The sequence below is a fragment of the Mobula birostris genome, chromosome 5 (genome assembly GCF_030028105.1).
Source record: "Mobula birostris isolate sMobBir1 chromosome 5, sMobBir1.hap1, whole genome shotgun sequence".
Lineage (NCBI taxonomy): Eukaryota > Metazoa > Chordata > Chondrichthyes > Myliobatiformes > Myliobatidae > Mobula > Mobula birostris.
Genome location: NC_092374.1, coordinates 156,809,749 through 156,823,754, shown reverse-complemented (window position 1 = coordinate 156,823,754; position 14,006 = coordinate 156,809,749). Strand labels below are relative to the sequence as shown.

General features: G+C 38.6%; 1 protein-coding gene across 14 annotated transcripts in view; it reads right to left on the bottom strand.

Moving 5' to 3' along the window:
* The window catches only part of mycbp2 (MYC binding protein 2), a 225,403-nt gene that overhangs the window by 183,228 nt on the left and 28,169 nt on the right, over positions 1–14,006 (bottom strand). For 13 of the 14 annotated variants that reach the window (XM_072258758.1, XM_072258761.1, XM_072258763.1 and 10 more), the window contains exons 1-2: positions 4,886–5,030; positions 3,015–3,211 (exon numbers count right to left, since the gene is read on the bottom strand). In XM_072258758.1, coding sequence (XP_072114859.1) covers positions 3,015–3,211; positions 4,886–4,940 — 252 coding nt within the window. In that variant the 5' untranslated portion in view covers positions 4,941–5,030. Of the gene's footprint in view, positions 1–3,014; positions 3,212–4,885; positions 5,040–6,065; positions 6,282–12,762; positions 12,839–14,006 lie in introns of those variants that run through there. The other variant, XM_072258771.1, reaches the window with a different exon arrangement.

The following is a 14,006-nucleotide window of genomic DNA, read 5'->3' as shown; positions in this document are numbered from 1 at the left end:
GTCAGGGAAATGATAATAGAGAAGTACAAATCTGGAGAAGGGTACAAGACCATCTCAAAGGCACTGAACATACCTCAGAGCTCAGTGCAGTCCATCGCAAAACCACAGCAACACTGCCTAGATCAGGCTTCCCCTCTAAACTTAGTTGCTGGAGAAGGTGGTTTGTAAAAAAGGCTCACTCACAACGCGCTGGAGGAACTCAGCAGGTCGGGCAACATCTGTGGAAAAGATCGGTTGACATTTCGACCCTGCTGAGTTCCTCCAGCGCGTTGTGAGTATTGCTTTGACCCTAGCATCTGCAGATTATTTTGTGTTTGTAAAAAAAGGCTACTGTGAGACCAACAGTCACTCTAAGTGAGCTGCATAAGTCAGTAGCTACAAACGGAGATGAAGTTCATGGCTCCACAATCTCCAAGGCCTTGCAAAAAAGGTATTTATGGAAGGGTGGCAAGGAAGAAGCCCTGGCTTAAAAAAAAGCATATCCTTGCCTGTAAAGACTTTGCAAAGTGTCACTTAGAAGATACTGTAAAGATGTGGAAGAAGATCTTGAGGTCGGATGAGACTGAAGTGGAACTTTTTGGCCTCAACACCAAGCAGTATATGTGGTGTAAATTTAATACTGCACATCACCAAGGTAACACAGACATCCCACCTCTCCCGGAAGTTCTGGGAGTCTCCCGCATATTAATAGTGCCTCCCTGATGCCCACAAATTATATACAATGTCCCAGAAATTGAATTTTTTTTGAGAGCGAGCATGAGAGAACGCGCGAGAGAGAGCGAGAGAAAGAGCAAGAAAGCAAGCGTGAGAGAGCAAGCACAAGTGACAGCGACGAGAGAGCGCGTGCGTGAGAGAGAGCAAGAGAGCAAGTGAGCGCGAGAGCAAGAGAGCGACCGCAAGAGAGAGCAAGCGGGCGACCGCAAGAGAGAGCAAGCGGGCGACCGCAAGAGAGAGCAAGCGGGCGACCGCAAGAGAGAGCAAGCGGGCGACCGCAAGAGAGAGCAAGCAAGCGAGCGCAAGAGTGAGGGAGTTCCAAAAAAAGTCAGAGTGGCAGTGTTCCAAAAAAAATAAAACGTATGTCACCCCAGACTACACTAAAGTGTACCCCTGCCTAACAGGGGTCAAAAATAATGACAGTGTTGCTCGCTGCACTGTTTGCAACAGTGACTTTTCTATTGTCCATGGTGGGTTAAGACTGTAAAAGACATGTTGAGGTGAGTTTAACAGGTGTCATTTGTTCATTAGCATAGCTAACGTTATTTAAACTAGCTGACTAGCTGCTAAGGAGCTACTCTATTGCGGACATCCCACCTCTCCTGGGAGTCTCCCGCAAACTGATGGTGCTACCTCCCTGAAATGAGTTTTTGCAGGGTGGGATGTCTGGGTAACACCATCCCTACTGTGAAATATGGTGGAGGTAGCGTCATGCTACTGCGACAGAAAAGACTAGAAATCTGCTCAGTATTGATGGGAAAAGACATGCTGCAAAATGCAGCATGATCCTGGATTAAAAACCTGCTAGCCTCTGTCAATGAAACTTAAACTGGGAAGGAAGTTAGTCTTTCAGCAGGACAATGACCCAAAGCACACCGCCAGAGCAACCATGGGGTGCTTTAAATGAAGAAAATTGATATCCTTGACTAGCCCAGAGTCCTGACCCTAACCCAATCCAACATCTCTGGCTAGACCTCAAGATTGCTGTCCTCCACTGCTCCCAGCTAACCTTGCTCCATCACATTGTGCAAAGCTAATAAAGACTTATCCAAAAAGACTACTAGCTGTGATAGCTGCAAGAAATGGTTCAACTGAATACAGAGCAAAGGGAGATGAATACTTTTCAACTGCTGACGTTTCAGTTTCTGAATTTTTAGTTTTTATGCTTTACAATTTTTTTTGTTTTTTGACTGTATTGTGGAAGAAAGGAGCATGTGATCCACAAATAAAAATTCTCAGTTGAATTGATCAAAATACTGATTTATGTGAACAAGGGGAGGGGGGGCTGAATACTTTTTTCAAGGCTCGATATGTTAGGCTAACCGGTTTATTACTTCCCCCCCACCTCCCCTTTCCCCTCTCCCTCTTATTTTATGGTAGCTGGTTTATTAGTGGTATGAATTAATTTTGTTTTTGCTTAATTCTCTTTGAAAGTATATTGACTGTATGCACATACCATTTATTACAAATTACCGTAAATTGTACATTGCACATTTAGACAGAGACAGAGTAAAATTTTACAGACTTTGTTTTGTGCATGTCAGTAATTCAATCCAAGGATGGGCAAGCAAAGTGATATAGTGTGCTTGAACTTGAGTAATTCTTGAATACTTGCCAAGTTCTGAACTCCCCACAAAGCCCAAGACTAAAGCATTGATTTTGTACATGAAACCCTCTGGATCCTTGGCTGCGCTAGTCTAGGGAAAGCACTCTCCAGTCCCGTTAAACATACAGAAGGGACCTTCAACAATCCCTGCGCACAAGGTAAAGTTTAGAAGGGAGATCTATCACTGGTTTTCAAACTCAAATTACATTCCTTTCTCTAAAAATTCATCAAGACTGCAATTAGTTCTCCTGGCTGTTCAACTGGTCAACATATCTTTCTATATCTGTCTTATGAACTTACTGTACGACATTATGATTATACTATTAAACGTCACCTACTCAGAAGCCGAATCTCAAAAACCTTAATTTATCAAGTTGAAGCTTTTCTTGACACCCAAACAAACCCAATAAATGCTTCTCATAACTTAATTCTGCATGGCATCTTTTTGGCCTTCAGCTTTTACTTAATTTATGCAAAGGAGAATGTTACATATCACTCCTACACATACATCAAAATGACTGTCTAATAATCTTAAATATATCTCTGTATCAATCCCCAATATCCTTACAAATTACATGACCTGAGTCATGAAGTTTCCAGCTAATGCAGCATCCATATCTTTTGGGAAGAGATTACTATTAATTTTCTTGAATAAAAAAGGACAGCAAAGTATCTTTATCAATAAAATCGTTACCTGAATAGGTTGGCAAGCATGGCTGCCATTACTAGTAAGAATTGCTGAAACAGCCTGTAGGATCTTGCCTGTATCCCCCCAAGCAACTACCAAGCTGAAGAGGCAGGCACAAGAAAAAGCAGTAAGGGACTGGCTGATATGATCTGCCATTCCAGTGCTTCGTATCGTTGTTTCTAACAATAAATGGAAGAGAGATTCTGTGGACAAAAAAATAATAATCACATGAAGGACCAATTATTACTTGGATACAGATGATCCAATACATTATTATATAATAAAATACATAAGTAGGACCGAATTTTTCACCATTACCTATAAATGACATTATACCGATATTAACTTGAGGACATCTCTGATACGTCCCAACTCCTTTACAACTTCTGAATTTATAACCAAATGGACTTGTCTTAGGCTTCCAAGCAAGTAATTTTTAAACAAAAGTTGCAAAACTGAGCCTGGGAATTAAGTGCCATATCAAATTATTAGGTCGCTACAATAATACTGCTGAGGTGGGCATTCCTACATGCAGAGCAATACAAGTGTCATGTTGAATGCTAAATTGCATTTGATAACTATACAATTCTTCCATCAAACAATATTGAAATGGATACCATTATTTTTGAAAGACAAATCATATTTGTCTTTTATATTATAAATTATATTTGTCTATAGGGAACCTTCAGATTATGATATGCCATACGCCTAACACTCACTTCCTTTGTGACAGATAGTGGGTTTTGGAGGTGGTGTCAAAGTAGCGGGGGCTGGGGATCCCCAGTTCTCTGGAAATGCACCATAGCCACAGTGTACCAGTGATAGTGATGGAAGACTAAGTAGGCAGATATGGTACCATTGAATTGTCATGGAACATCCAATTGAGTTTGAGTTGAATACATCTAAGCAGATGCCACTTATTTTCTCACTCCTGATTTATGCCTTGTAGTTCGAGAATCAGAGGCCAGTTGTTTGCTTCAGGATATTCATTTTATGGTCTGGCCTTTTAGCCACATTACCCAACGACGTTTCAATAGTTTGTGGTCAGTGGGGAACCTGTGTTGACAAAGGGAAACTCAGAAATGTAAGGCTGTTGAATGTCAAATTTAAGCAATTATATTCCTGCTTGTTGGATATGTACCTTAACAGTTATACCTGCTGTTTATTAGCCTGATGTCCTACTGCACAAAGGCATGGACTGCTTCATTCTCCAAAGAAATGGAATGATACTGACCACTGTTTAATCATCAAATTCCTCACTCAAGCGCTATGATAGAAGGGCTGAAGTGAATGGTAGGGGTCCAGGGAATCAAGAAGAATCTCTCCAATGACCACAACCATTTGATTATTTTGCCCCAGATTCCAATTAAATCTATTACCAGAGCTCCCTGGTGCACCAACTCAAATCAAATGCAGGCTTGATGACAATGGCAATCACTCTCAATTCACATCTGAAAATGTGCTATGGTTGTACTACGATGGGAAATAAAATAGAAAATAACTAGGAAACCTGGACCCCCAAATGATCCAACGAGAAAAAGCCACACTGAGCAAGTGTGAGGTTATGAGTGAGTAAATGATGTTTAATAGCACTAACAACGATTTCCATCCTATTGCTGATGAACACATACAGATTTATGGCTGATAGTTAAATAGCTTGGTCTCATCTTACTTATTTGGGACAACAAAATGACATCAATGAGAAGGAACGTCCAAATATAATCAATTTCTGCTTTTAACATAGAGTCAACACTTTAAATAAAAGACTCATTGTCGTCCATCTCATTTTATCTGATTGTCCAATTAACAATTTGTTCATTCAACATTTTCTTATTTCCAAATCTCACCGATCCAAAATTTTAGCTCATTAACCTTACCTAAAACATCAGGTGGCTCTGACTGGAGGCCTTCTGGCTGTTGCCCCTGAAGCATGTCAAGTAAAGCATGTAAACTTCTCAGACACAGTGCAGGATGGGAGAACCTAGTCTCTTTTATAAGTTCAAATACACCACAAAGCCCAATTCCAATGATCTGTTAAAAGAATACATACTTATAAACATACGTGAATAAAGAACAGTTATGCTTGTTTCTAAAGGCAAAAAGAACAGCTTACTCAGCACAACTGACACTGTTACACATTCTAGTAAATTACTGCAGTCATTTTTCATTTGAAATCAGATAATAAATTACCATATAAATGATTGGTTAACAGTAATACTTTCACAATTCAGTTTCGATTTATCACCATTTGCTAACCATGACAAAGTTTAAAACTTTTTTTCATTAAAACATTCATGACTGACATCTTGGAAAAGTAAAATAAGAAAATACTAGCAAATGTAAACAAGTTCAATCATATGATTAAATCTCATACAGATGCACTGAATTAGAAAAACATAAGTATAATTGTTTAAAAATACAAGGTTTGTCCTATCTCTTTCTTCACTATGCATCATACTTGAATATTCATGTTGGAAGGAGGTGGGAACATTTAGCATCCATAAACACTGGTGGTTTTACACAGTGAGTTAACTCCTTTCAAGATAATGCATAAGCAGAATAAATTGCTTGCACATTATCTACCACCCCAGAAAAAAAATCATGGGAAAACACCAATTGACTACTTATGGCCTTTGCCAAAAGTTGGAGATACTGACATTCTAACAACAGTCCTGCAACTTATATAGAACTGACTGGAATGTTTATCAGCAGCACTTAATTTTGCAATAAAAGGCAGAAAAATATTACCTCTACAGATACAACTCTTGTGAAGTTTGAAGGCAAGACCTAAAAGTGCTTAGTAGCCTATTAGATAATTTCCAGTTTGTCTAATGAAAGATGGGACAGATTTCCCACAAAGAAACTAATGATTTCAAGTTCCTTTCAATGGCAGCAGTTTGCAGATTCAAGTGTGCCCATGCCACTGAATAGAATGGCCAAGAAAATAATATTGTTCATTTTATAGATTTAATAACTGAATCAACAGTATACAATATTGCACTTGAAAGCAATTAACTACAGTTTGTTAATAAATATATTTCAGTAAACAGAATTTGCCTTGGGTAGTTTAATTGGCGGCTCCCTTAATTCCTCTTCCTCATCACTGTCCGACTCTCCACTCTGGACTGAATTCTTTGAGGCCAAAGTCAAGGAGGCTTCTTTCCGTTGCCATTCCAGAACACACTGGCGCACATTACAGTAAACATTGAAGGCTGAAGGGTTGCTGTGGATTTTGATATCCGGAATTGGTGAAGCATTTTCCAAATTCTCTGTCTGAAAAACAAAGGTAATCATTTTGATTTATTTTGTGGCTCAAATTTTGAAATCAATATGAATTGATAAGTTACAGTGTCAAAATAAATATTGCTGGGATTTTTAGAGGATCATTACTAATTTGTGGATGTCTTTAAAATTGCTGTGTGACAAGTACAAATCTTGCTTGACCTGATGAATTGAAACTGGCACAGGAGAAGGCGGCATTTGAGAAAGAATCTAGTAACATGGATATTGACTAATGTAGTTGTACAAAGTCAACAAGATTATTTATTCGTTTTATATTTTGCACAAAACATTACAAAATGTATTCTTGGAAGCATAGAAAAAGTGACATTGAGAGATTGGAAATTGGAAAAAACTATCAGTTTTACTTCCCTTCTTCCCTTTCTCCTCTGGTTCACCCTCCTCTCCTATCAGGATTCCTTCTCGAGCCCTCAACTTTCCCATCCACCTGGCTTCACCAAGCACCTTCCAGCTAGCCTCTTACCCCTCATGCCACCATTTTTTTCTGGCATCTTCCCCCTTCCTTCTCAGTCTTGAAGGAGGGTCGCGGCCCAAAATGACCACTATCTATTCATTTTCATAGATGCTGCCTATCTTGCTGAGTTCCTTCAGCATTTTGTGTGTGTTGCTTTGGACTTCCAGAATTTGCAGACTTTTTTCTGCTTATAACTACAAGTAAATTTTGAAACAAGAAATTAACAATTTTTTTTGTAAACTGTCCATTGGTAAAGATGAAAAGAGAAAATGTAGAAAATTCATCACGATATTTTTAAACACACAACCCAAAAAGGAGTAACACACACAAAATGATGGAGGAGCTCAGAAGCTCAGGCAGCATGCACTGAGAGGAATAAAGAATTGATATTTCAGGTCAAGAAGGAATAAAGAGTCAATGTTTCATGCCGAGACTCATCGAGACTGGAAAGAAAGGGGAAAGAATCCAGAATAAGAAGATGGGAGGGGAGGGGAAGGAATTCAAGCTACATGATAGGTGAAGCCAGGAGAGGGAGAAAGAAGTTGGGTGGAGGATGGGGGATGAAGTGAGAAGCTAGGAGATGATAGGTGGAAAAGGTAAAGGGGCTGAAGGAGGAATATGATAGGAAGGAAAATGGACCATGGGAGAGAGAGAAGGTGGAGGGGCACCAAAGAGAGGCAAGTGAAGAGAAGAGGGAGCCAGAATGGAGAATGAAAGATAAGAAGGGAGAGGGGGAGGCAGAAATTACCTGAAGTTCGAGAAATCAATGTCCATGCTGTCAGGTTGGAGGCCACCCAGATGGAATATGTGGTATTGCTCCTGTAATATCCTGGTTAAGAATATGTTTTATTGCATTTCTACCACTATGCTTTTATTTCAGCAGCCTTACTGCAGTCTTCTGTTAATTAAGCTTCATAGACAAACATCTTGGTTTCTGCTAAGATGAGAAGGTGACTCCTTAGCTTAGGACTCTTGTATCAACCAACCAGGTTTGTCTTGGTAACATTCTGTCCAGTGGATACCATAGAACATTTGAGAGAGCTGGGCGGGATCTGATATCTGAGGGGCAGTGGGTATTGGGTCTTTTGTTGGCAGGGGTCGGAAGAGGAAGGTGATGCGAAGAAGAACTCAAGGGAAGACGCTTGCAGAATCCCACCAGAAAGGAAAACCCTATTGTAAGAAGTGCTTTGTGCAGACAAATGGCTCCAAGGAGGTGTGCCAATTCTCCTGAGTTAGCCAGCTTGTTCGAAATGGTGTTCGATGGAAGTTCAAACTGCGGCTGGTGTCTTTCACATAGAATATGGATTCAGCGTGTGAGTAATCAAAGCAAAGCACCCGACTACTCCAGAAATGAGCTCCAGCGTTTAGACTGGTTAACTGTACTGGGTCTTTTTTCTTTTTTTCTATTAATTGCTTGTTAAAGTTGAAATATCTGTAAATAATACTTCCACTTTAATTTTAGGCCTGTTATTTCCTGGTGAATAATAATTTTGCATGAAGCAGTACTTACACAGCATTCAATATAATTTCCCTTCCCTCATCGGAACATTCCAACCTTCCTGTTTGATTGAACCCGAATCATACCAACCCTAGATGTGTATTGCTTATTGAAGGTGGCCTTCTCACCGCTACCCGTGTGATGTTAAATCACGTGGCTGTTAGCCAGAGTTAGCTAACAAGCCTGGTTTATTACGAGCCACAGTGAGAGAATCATATTCCTCCAATCTGAGAATGGCCTTATCGTAGCAGTAGAGGAGGCCATGGACCAACATATTGGATTGGGAATAGTATTGGAATTAAAATGGTTGGCCACTAGGAAATTCGGCCCTTGTGGTGAAAGTACTTGACAAAGCTGCGTTTCAATCTATGTCAGGTCTCACTAATGTAGCCAATGGAAAGGCAGGCATAACTGGGAACAATGTAGGTGCCCAAAGCTACATCTTGGGTTGGAGAAATTAGGAGAAGCCAAAAAGAGAAACTATTGAGTGCAAGGACCAATTCCATCAGATGGAGGACGGTGATGGTGAATAGGAACTGGTTCAGTCTGAGGCTTTATAAAACATTGGTCAGACCACAACTGGAGTATTGTGAGCAGTTTTGGACCACATATCTAAAAAAAGTATGTGATGGTAAGGATCCAGAGGAGGTTTATGAGAATAATCCCGAGAATGAAAAGGTCTTGATGAGGAATCTTTTTTGACTCTGTGCCTGTATTTGCTGGAGTTTAGAAGAATAATGGGAAATTTCCTTGAAACCTACCGAATATTGAAAGGCCTAGATAGAGGAGACATGGAGAGGATGTTTCCTATAGTGGAGGAGTCTAGGACCACACAGCACAACCTCAGAATGCAAGGACAAAAATGAGGAGGAATTTCTTTAACCAGTGAATGGTGAATCTGTGGAATTCATTGCCAGAGACAGGGGGTGTGGAGGCCAAGTTATTTGGTATACTTAAAGCAGAGGTTGAAAGGTTCTTGATTAGTAAGGGTATCAAAGGGTACAGAGAGAAGACAGGAAAATGAGGTGGAGGGAAAATAAATCAGCCATGATCAAACGGTGGAGCAGACTCAATGCGCCAAATAACCTAATTCTGCTATGTCTTATGGTATATTAAAATTTGGGGGCAACAAATAACACAAATAAATAAGCTATCTAGATCATGTTTGCACAATTTAAAAATTCAAGTACAAATGAGCAGGCATCAAGAACAATCACAGAATTTTTTGCACAAAAAAGGGGATATGCACAAGGTTTCAGTTAAATAAAAAATGTTCTTCAAATGAATTCCTGAGAAATGCTTTGCATTGAGGATTAAAAATGAAAAATTTAATAAACATAAAGACCAGAATTTTCTTAAGTTTAGCTCGCAACTAATTCCTCATCCACCTCCTTTTATCAGAAAAATGAATCTCACTGCCTCAGTCTAAACAAGAGAACTTATAGAGTATCAGAATAAGGCAAGCAAAAAAAAAACCCTTCTGAAATCCTTTGACAACTGTTTATGCCCAATTACTGTTTTGCCATTTGTCAAAATGTGAAGTGTTTCCAAATATTAATGACCATTAAAATAAGTAAAAATGATCCAAAGGTAGGTATTAAATGAAATAATTGAAAACATTAAATTGTGCTCTATCTATAAAATACACAATTACACAATTCCTATTCCATTGAATGGGCTCTTTGATTCTGTCCAATCTAAACCAGCATAGCATCAGAAAGCAGATTCCACATTAAAGTCCAAGTCCACTACTACACTCCATAGAGGGGGTCCAGCATCAGAGCAGAGCCAAGCTGTCAGCAAAGAATAGCACATTAAATCTGCAAGTCTATATTTCTTTGGGATCTCAAAGTTTAGTGGCATTAAAATACAAACGTACTGGAGGCACAATGTGGATCTGCTAGCCATTCCAACAAAATCCAGTCCAAGCAGCAAGACCAAAAACCATCGCTAACCTTGATTTATGCAAGTTAAATACTATTAGCATGCACATATACTCAATTAATTTAACAGATGGGGAAATAATTCAGCAGTTTTATAACTCTTCCAAATTAAAAAATCTAATCATACAATCATTCTACAAGATTTGAATAGAACGAGAGGGAAACAAAAGCATAAAGCATTCGTGGGGGGGTGGTGTGTGGTGGAGATGGTGCAGGGTGCTAATGGTAGAGGGAAGAAATGAAAAGAGAAATAAATAACAAAGAAAATTAACTACATAGTTAGGCTGAGGAAACCTAAAAGAACCTGGTGGTCCAAAGGGACCTTCTGATTGATGACAATTTCACGTTGGACATGGTGCATGGAAATAAAAGTTATTCCATTATCTTGTATGTGAGAATCATGCTTTAAAAAGGTAATAATTGTTCTAATAGTGGATTGCAACTAGAAATTAATTGTTCACAACCACCATACTTTAAAGTGAAAAGAGGTCTGTGCCTTACTAAGGCTAGCAGCCTTAGTTTCTACTGTGCTCAGCTCTGATCGCCTCACTACAGGAAGGATGTGGAAACCATTGAAAGGGTACAGAGGAGATTTACAAGGCTGTTGCCAGGATTGGGGAACATGCCTTATGAGAATAGGTTGAGTGCACTTGGTCTTTTTTCCTTGGAGCGACGGAGGACAAGCGGTGACCTGATAGAGGTGTATAAGATGATGAGAAGCATTGATCATGTGGATAGTCAGAGGCTTTTTCCCCAGGGCTGAAATGGCTAGCACGAGAAGGCAAAGTTTTAAGGTGCTTGAAAGTAGGTACAGAGGAGATGTCAGGGGTAAGCTGTTGCTGTTTTTTTAACGTAGAGAGTGGTGAGTGTGTGGAATGGACTGCCAGCGACGGTGGTAGAGGCAGATACGATAGGGTCTTTTAAGAGACTCCTGGATAGGTACAGGGAGCTTAGAAAAACAGAGGTCTATGGGTAACCCTAGGTAATTTCTAAGGCAAGGACATGTTCAGCACAGCTCTGTGGGCCGAAGGGCCTGTATTGTGCTGTAGGATTTCTGTATTTCTATGGATAGTAGATAGATTAACAGTTGTGCATTTCATTAATACATATTGTCAAGAACCCTTTAAAAAATTCTACAAAAGGAATTCTCATCAGATTTCATGATCTAGAAATGGAATAATGATTCCTGTAACAAAACATAATTTCAAGCCAAAACTTTACTCACTTCTTAGCATGATGGAAAACTACTATCTTCTCATATGTTACCTTACAAAAATGTGGATTTCTTGAAAAGATCATAGTTGTCCACTAAAATCTTTTCTGGAATTATTAACCATTGTTGTTGTAAAATACATCCTTAAGCATTTTGGACATTTAAAAAAAAATTATTCCTGATCAGCCACAATGCTTCTATTGGAAATGTTATGTCTGTAAGGTATGTGATGGAAGAGGACTTTTTTTTTTAAAATGTTTTCTTGGCTGAGTTTCCTGTCAACATCGACCATTAAAACTCAGAAATAATAGCTAGTTAGACAAGCAGCTCAATATACAATACAAAAATCAAGCTAACAAGAGGGAAAGTAATACAGAATAATATTAATCAGAAGAATACAGAACATTAATGACAAAAATAAAAACATTTAAGGAAGGTAGAAGAATTCTTCAGACAACATTCCCTAAGAAAAAAAAAGACTTCTACAGAGATTCCATTCCTCAATAACATCAACTCTGAAATCAAATTCAACATTTTGGAATAATTTTACATGTTAATCCAACATTTGTCCAAAAAAAAAAAACCTTTAAACCTAATTAACTGTATGCAAGGGATAGAGAGCTCCTTACGTTTCTACCACTAGACAGTTCTTCAGAAAATGCTGTCTTATATTGGTTTGTGCAGGTCCAGTCATATTCATAATTCGACTACTTAAGCATTCTAGAGAAAACCAGATAAAGTGAGTTTTTAAATCTAAATAAAAATTAGATATGAAGTTAATTAAGTTCAGGGCTGAGGGGCCTCATATACACATTAGTTCCATCACATGTCTGTTTTAACGACCTGATCCGGAATCTAATGGGATAGAAATTAAAACTTATCAGTTGGCCCCTTCCCTCAAGAAACTAATTTTCTATTCCAATATTCGCTGCATCATCCTACAGCTATCTTCAGTGATGCTGTTCACAGTTACAATGTAAAGTGTGTTCTTCATTCATCTAATTACATAATCATCTTCTACTTCCTTGTTACCCATTGAGGGACAGTACTGGAAAGAACAACCATATTGAATAAGAAAAAACATCTTGAAAAGCTGCAATCAAGTAGACTTGTAAGTTGTTATACTATCTCTAATGAAGATAAGTTCCAAACAAATACAGAGAAATAGGGAGGAAAATGCTTGGGTTAAGAGATGGATATTAGTAATGACTTAGAGGGCACACCAATGCAAAGGGCCAGGTCAGCGAAAGGGTATTTCATATCAGTTATAACTAATCATGAACCATTCTGGTTGCCACAATTTCGACTTTTTTTTTCCAATCAATGCCATAAATAAATGAACTTGCCTTTGATCGTGTTTTTACTTTCGATTTGGTCTTCTGCTTCCTTTTAAGTTTTTTCTTGCTCAAAGCTTTTTTATTTCTGAAACAGAAAGTGATTAACATTTTGATATGTGACACAATCCAAATCTGCCCACCCCCTCCCACATAGTCTTTGCTACCTGCACCTCAAGTGTAGGCTTGCCTTTCAAAAATAAGGATGAGAAAATCAATTAAAATAAAATTCCAGCCGCATCAAATTTTTACCTTCTAATTCTGCTTTTGTGCTGACATGTTCTGGTTAATATGAGTGATATCATTTTGTACTAGCATATTTGGGGAAAGTGTAGTTTATGTCTGATAATTTCACATCTCTAATTTGTGAATCTATATTAATCTGCAGGAGAACTAAGCCACCAGGAACAAGGACATCACGAAATCATGATTGATTTGTGTGGCACAAAACTCAGATTTTTAGTTATATATTAATTGTACAATCTGTGCACTCCTCTTATTCCAATTAGCAGTTGCTGTTCACAGTAGTTTCAAAGAGCTGGAGAGCAGTGCAACTATGTTATATAATCAGCAATAATCAATCTGTTTGAGACCAGGAGACCTGAATGCTGCATTTCAACCTAAAGTGCTAACTATTCTTCCCACTTCCCCAACCCAACAGATGCTCCTCAACCCACTCCTATCCTGACTTCAAAAAGATTGTTTGCTGGTCCAGATTCCTATCAGCAGACTCTTGTGTCTCAATGACATAGTCATCTGGTTTACCGTTTTGACAGTGCAGATTACATTTTGAAACAGCCATATATTGTACACATAGCTCTGCTATGATATAACCAGTTATGTTCTTCAGAAACCTCACATTATAGAAAGCCACATTATAGCAGAACAAGTTGTGGTTGTATTCAAAACATAGATCTACATAGATTTTCATGATTATACTACAACCAATGTAGCCCACAAAATGCAAGCAGTATTTCCTAATCCATCAATCAAATTTTAACTAACTGACATTATGGAAACAAGTTAAATCAGAAATATCCAAACTATTTAATAATTTTTCTTCCAAGATCATTACTGATAAAAGGACAAATTGCATCAATCCTGGCATGTTCACTAGTTGATTTCAGGGATATGGGGCATGAGGGAAGGCAGAACCAAAACAAAAACAAGGACACATGCATTTGAAGTTTAGAAGAATGAAGCCTGGTGATGCTGTGGAAGATATTTCATCTGAACCTCATGGGACAGTTGATAAA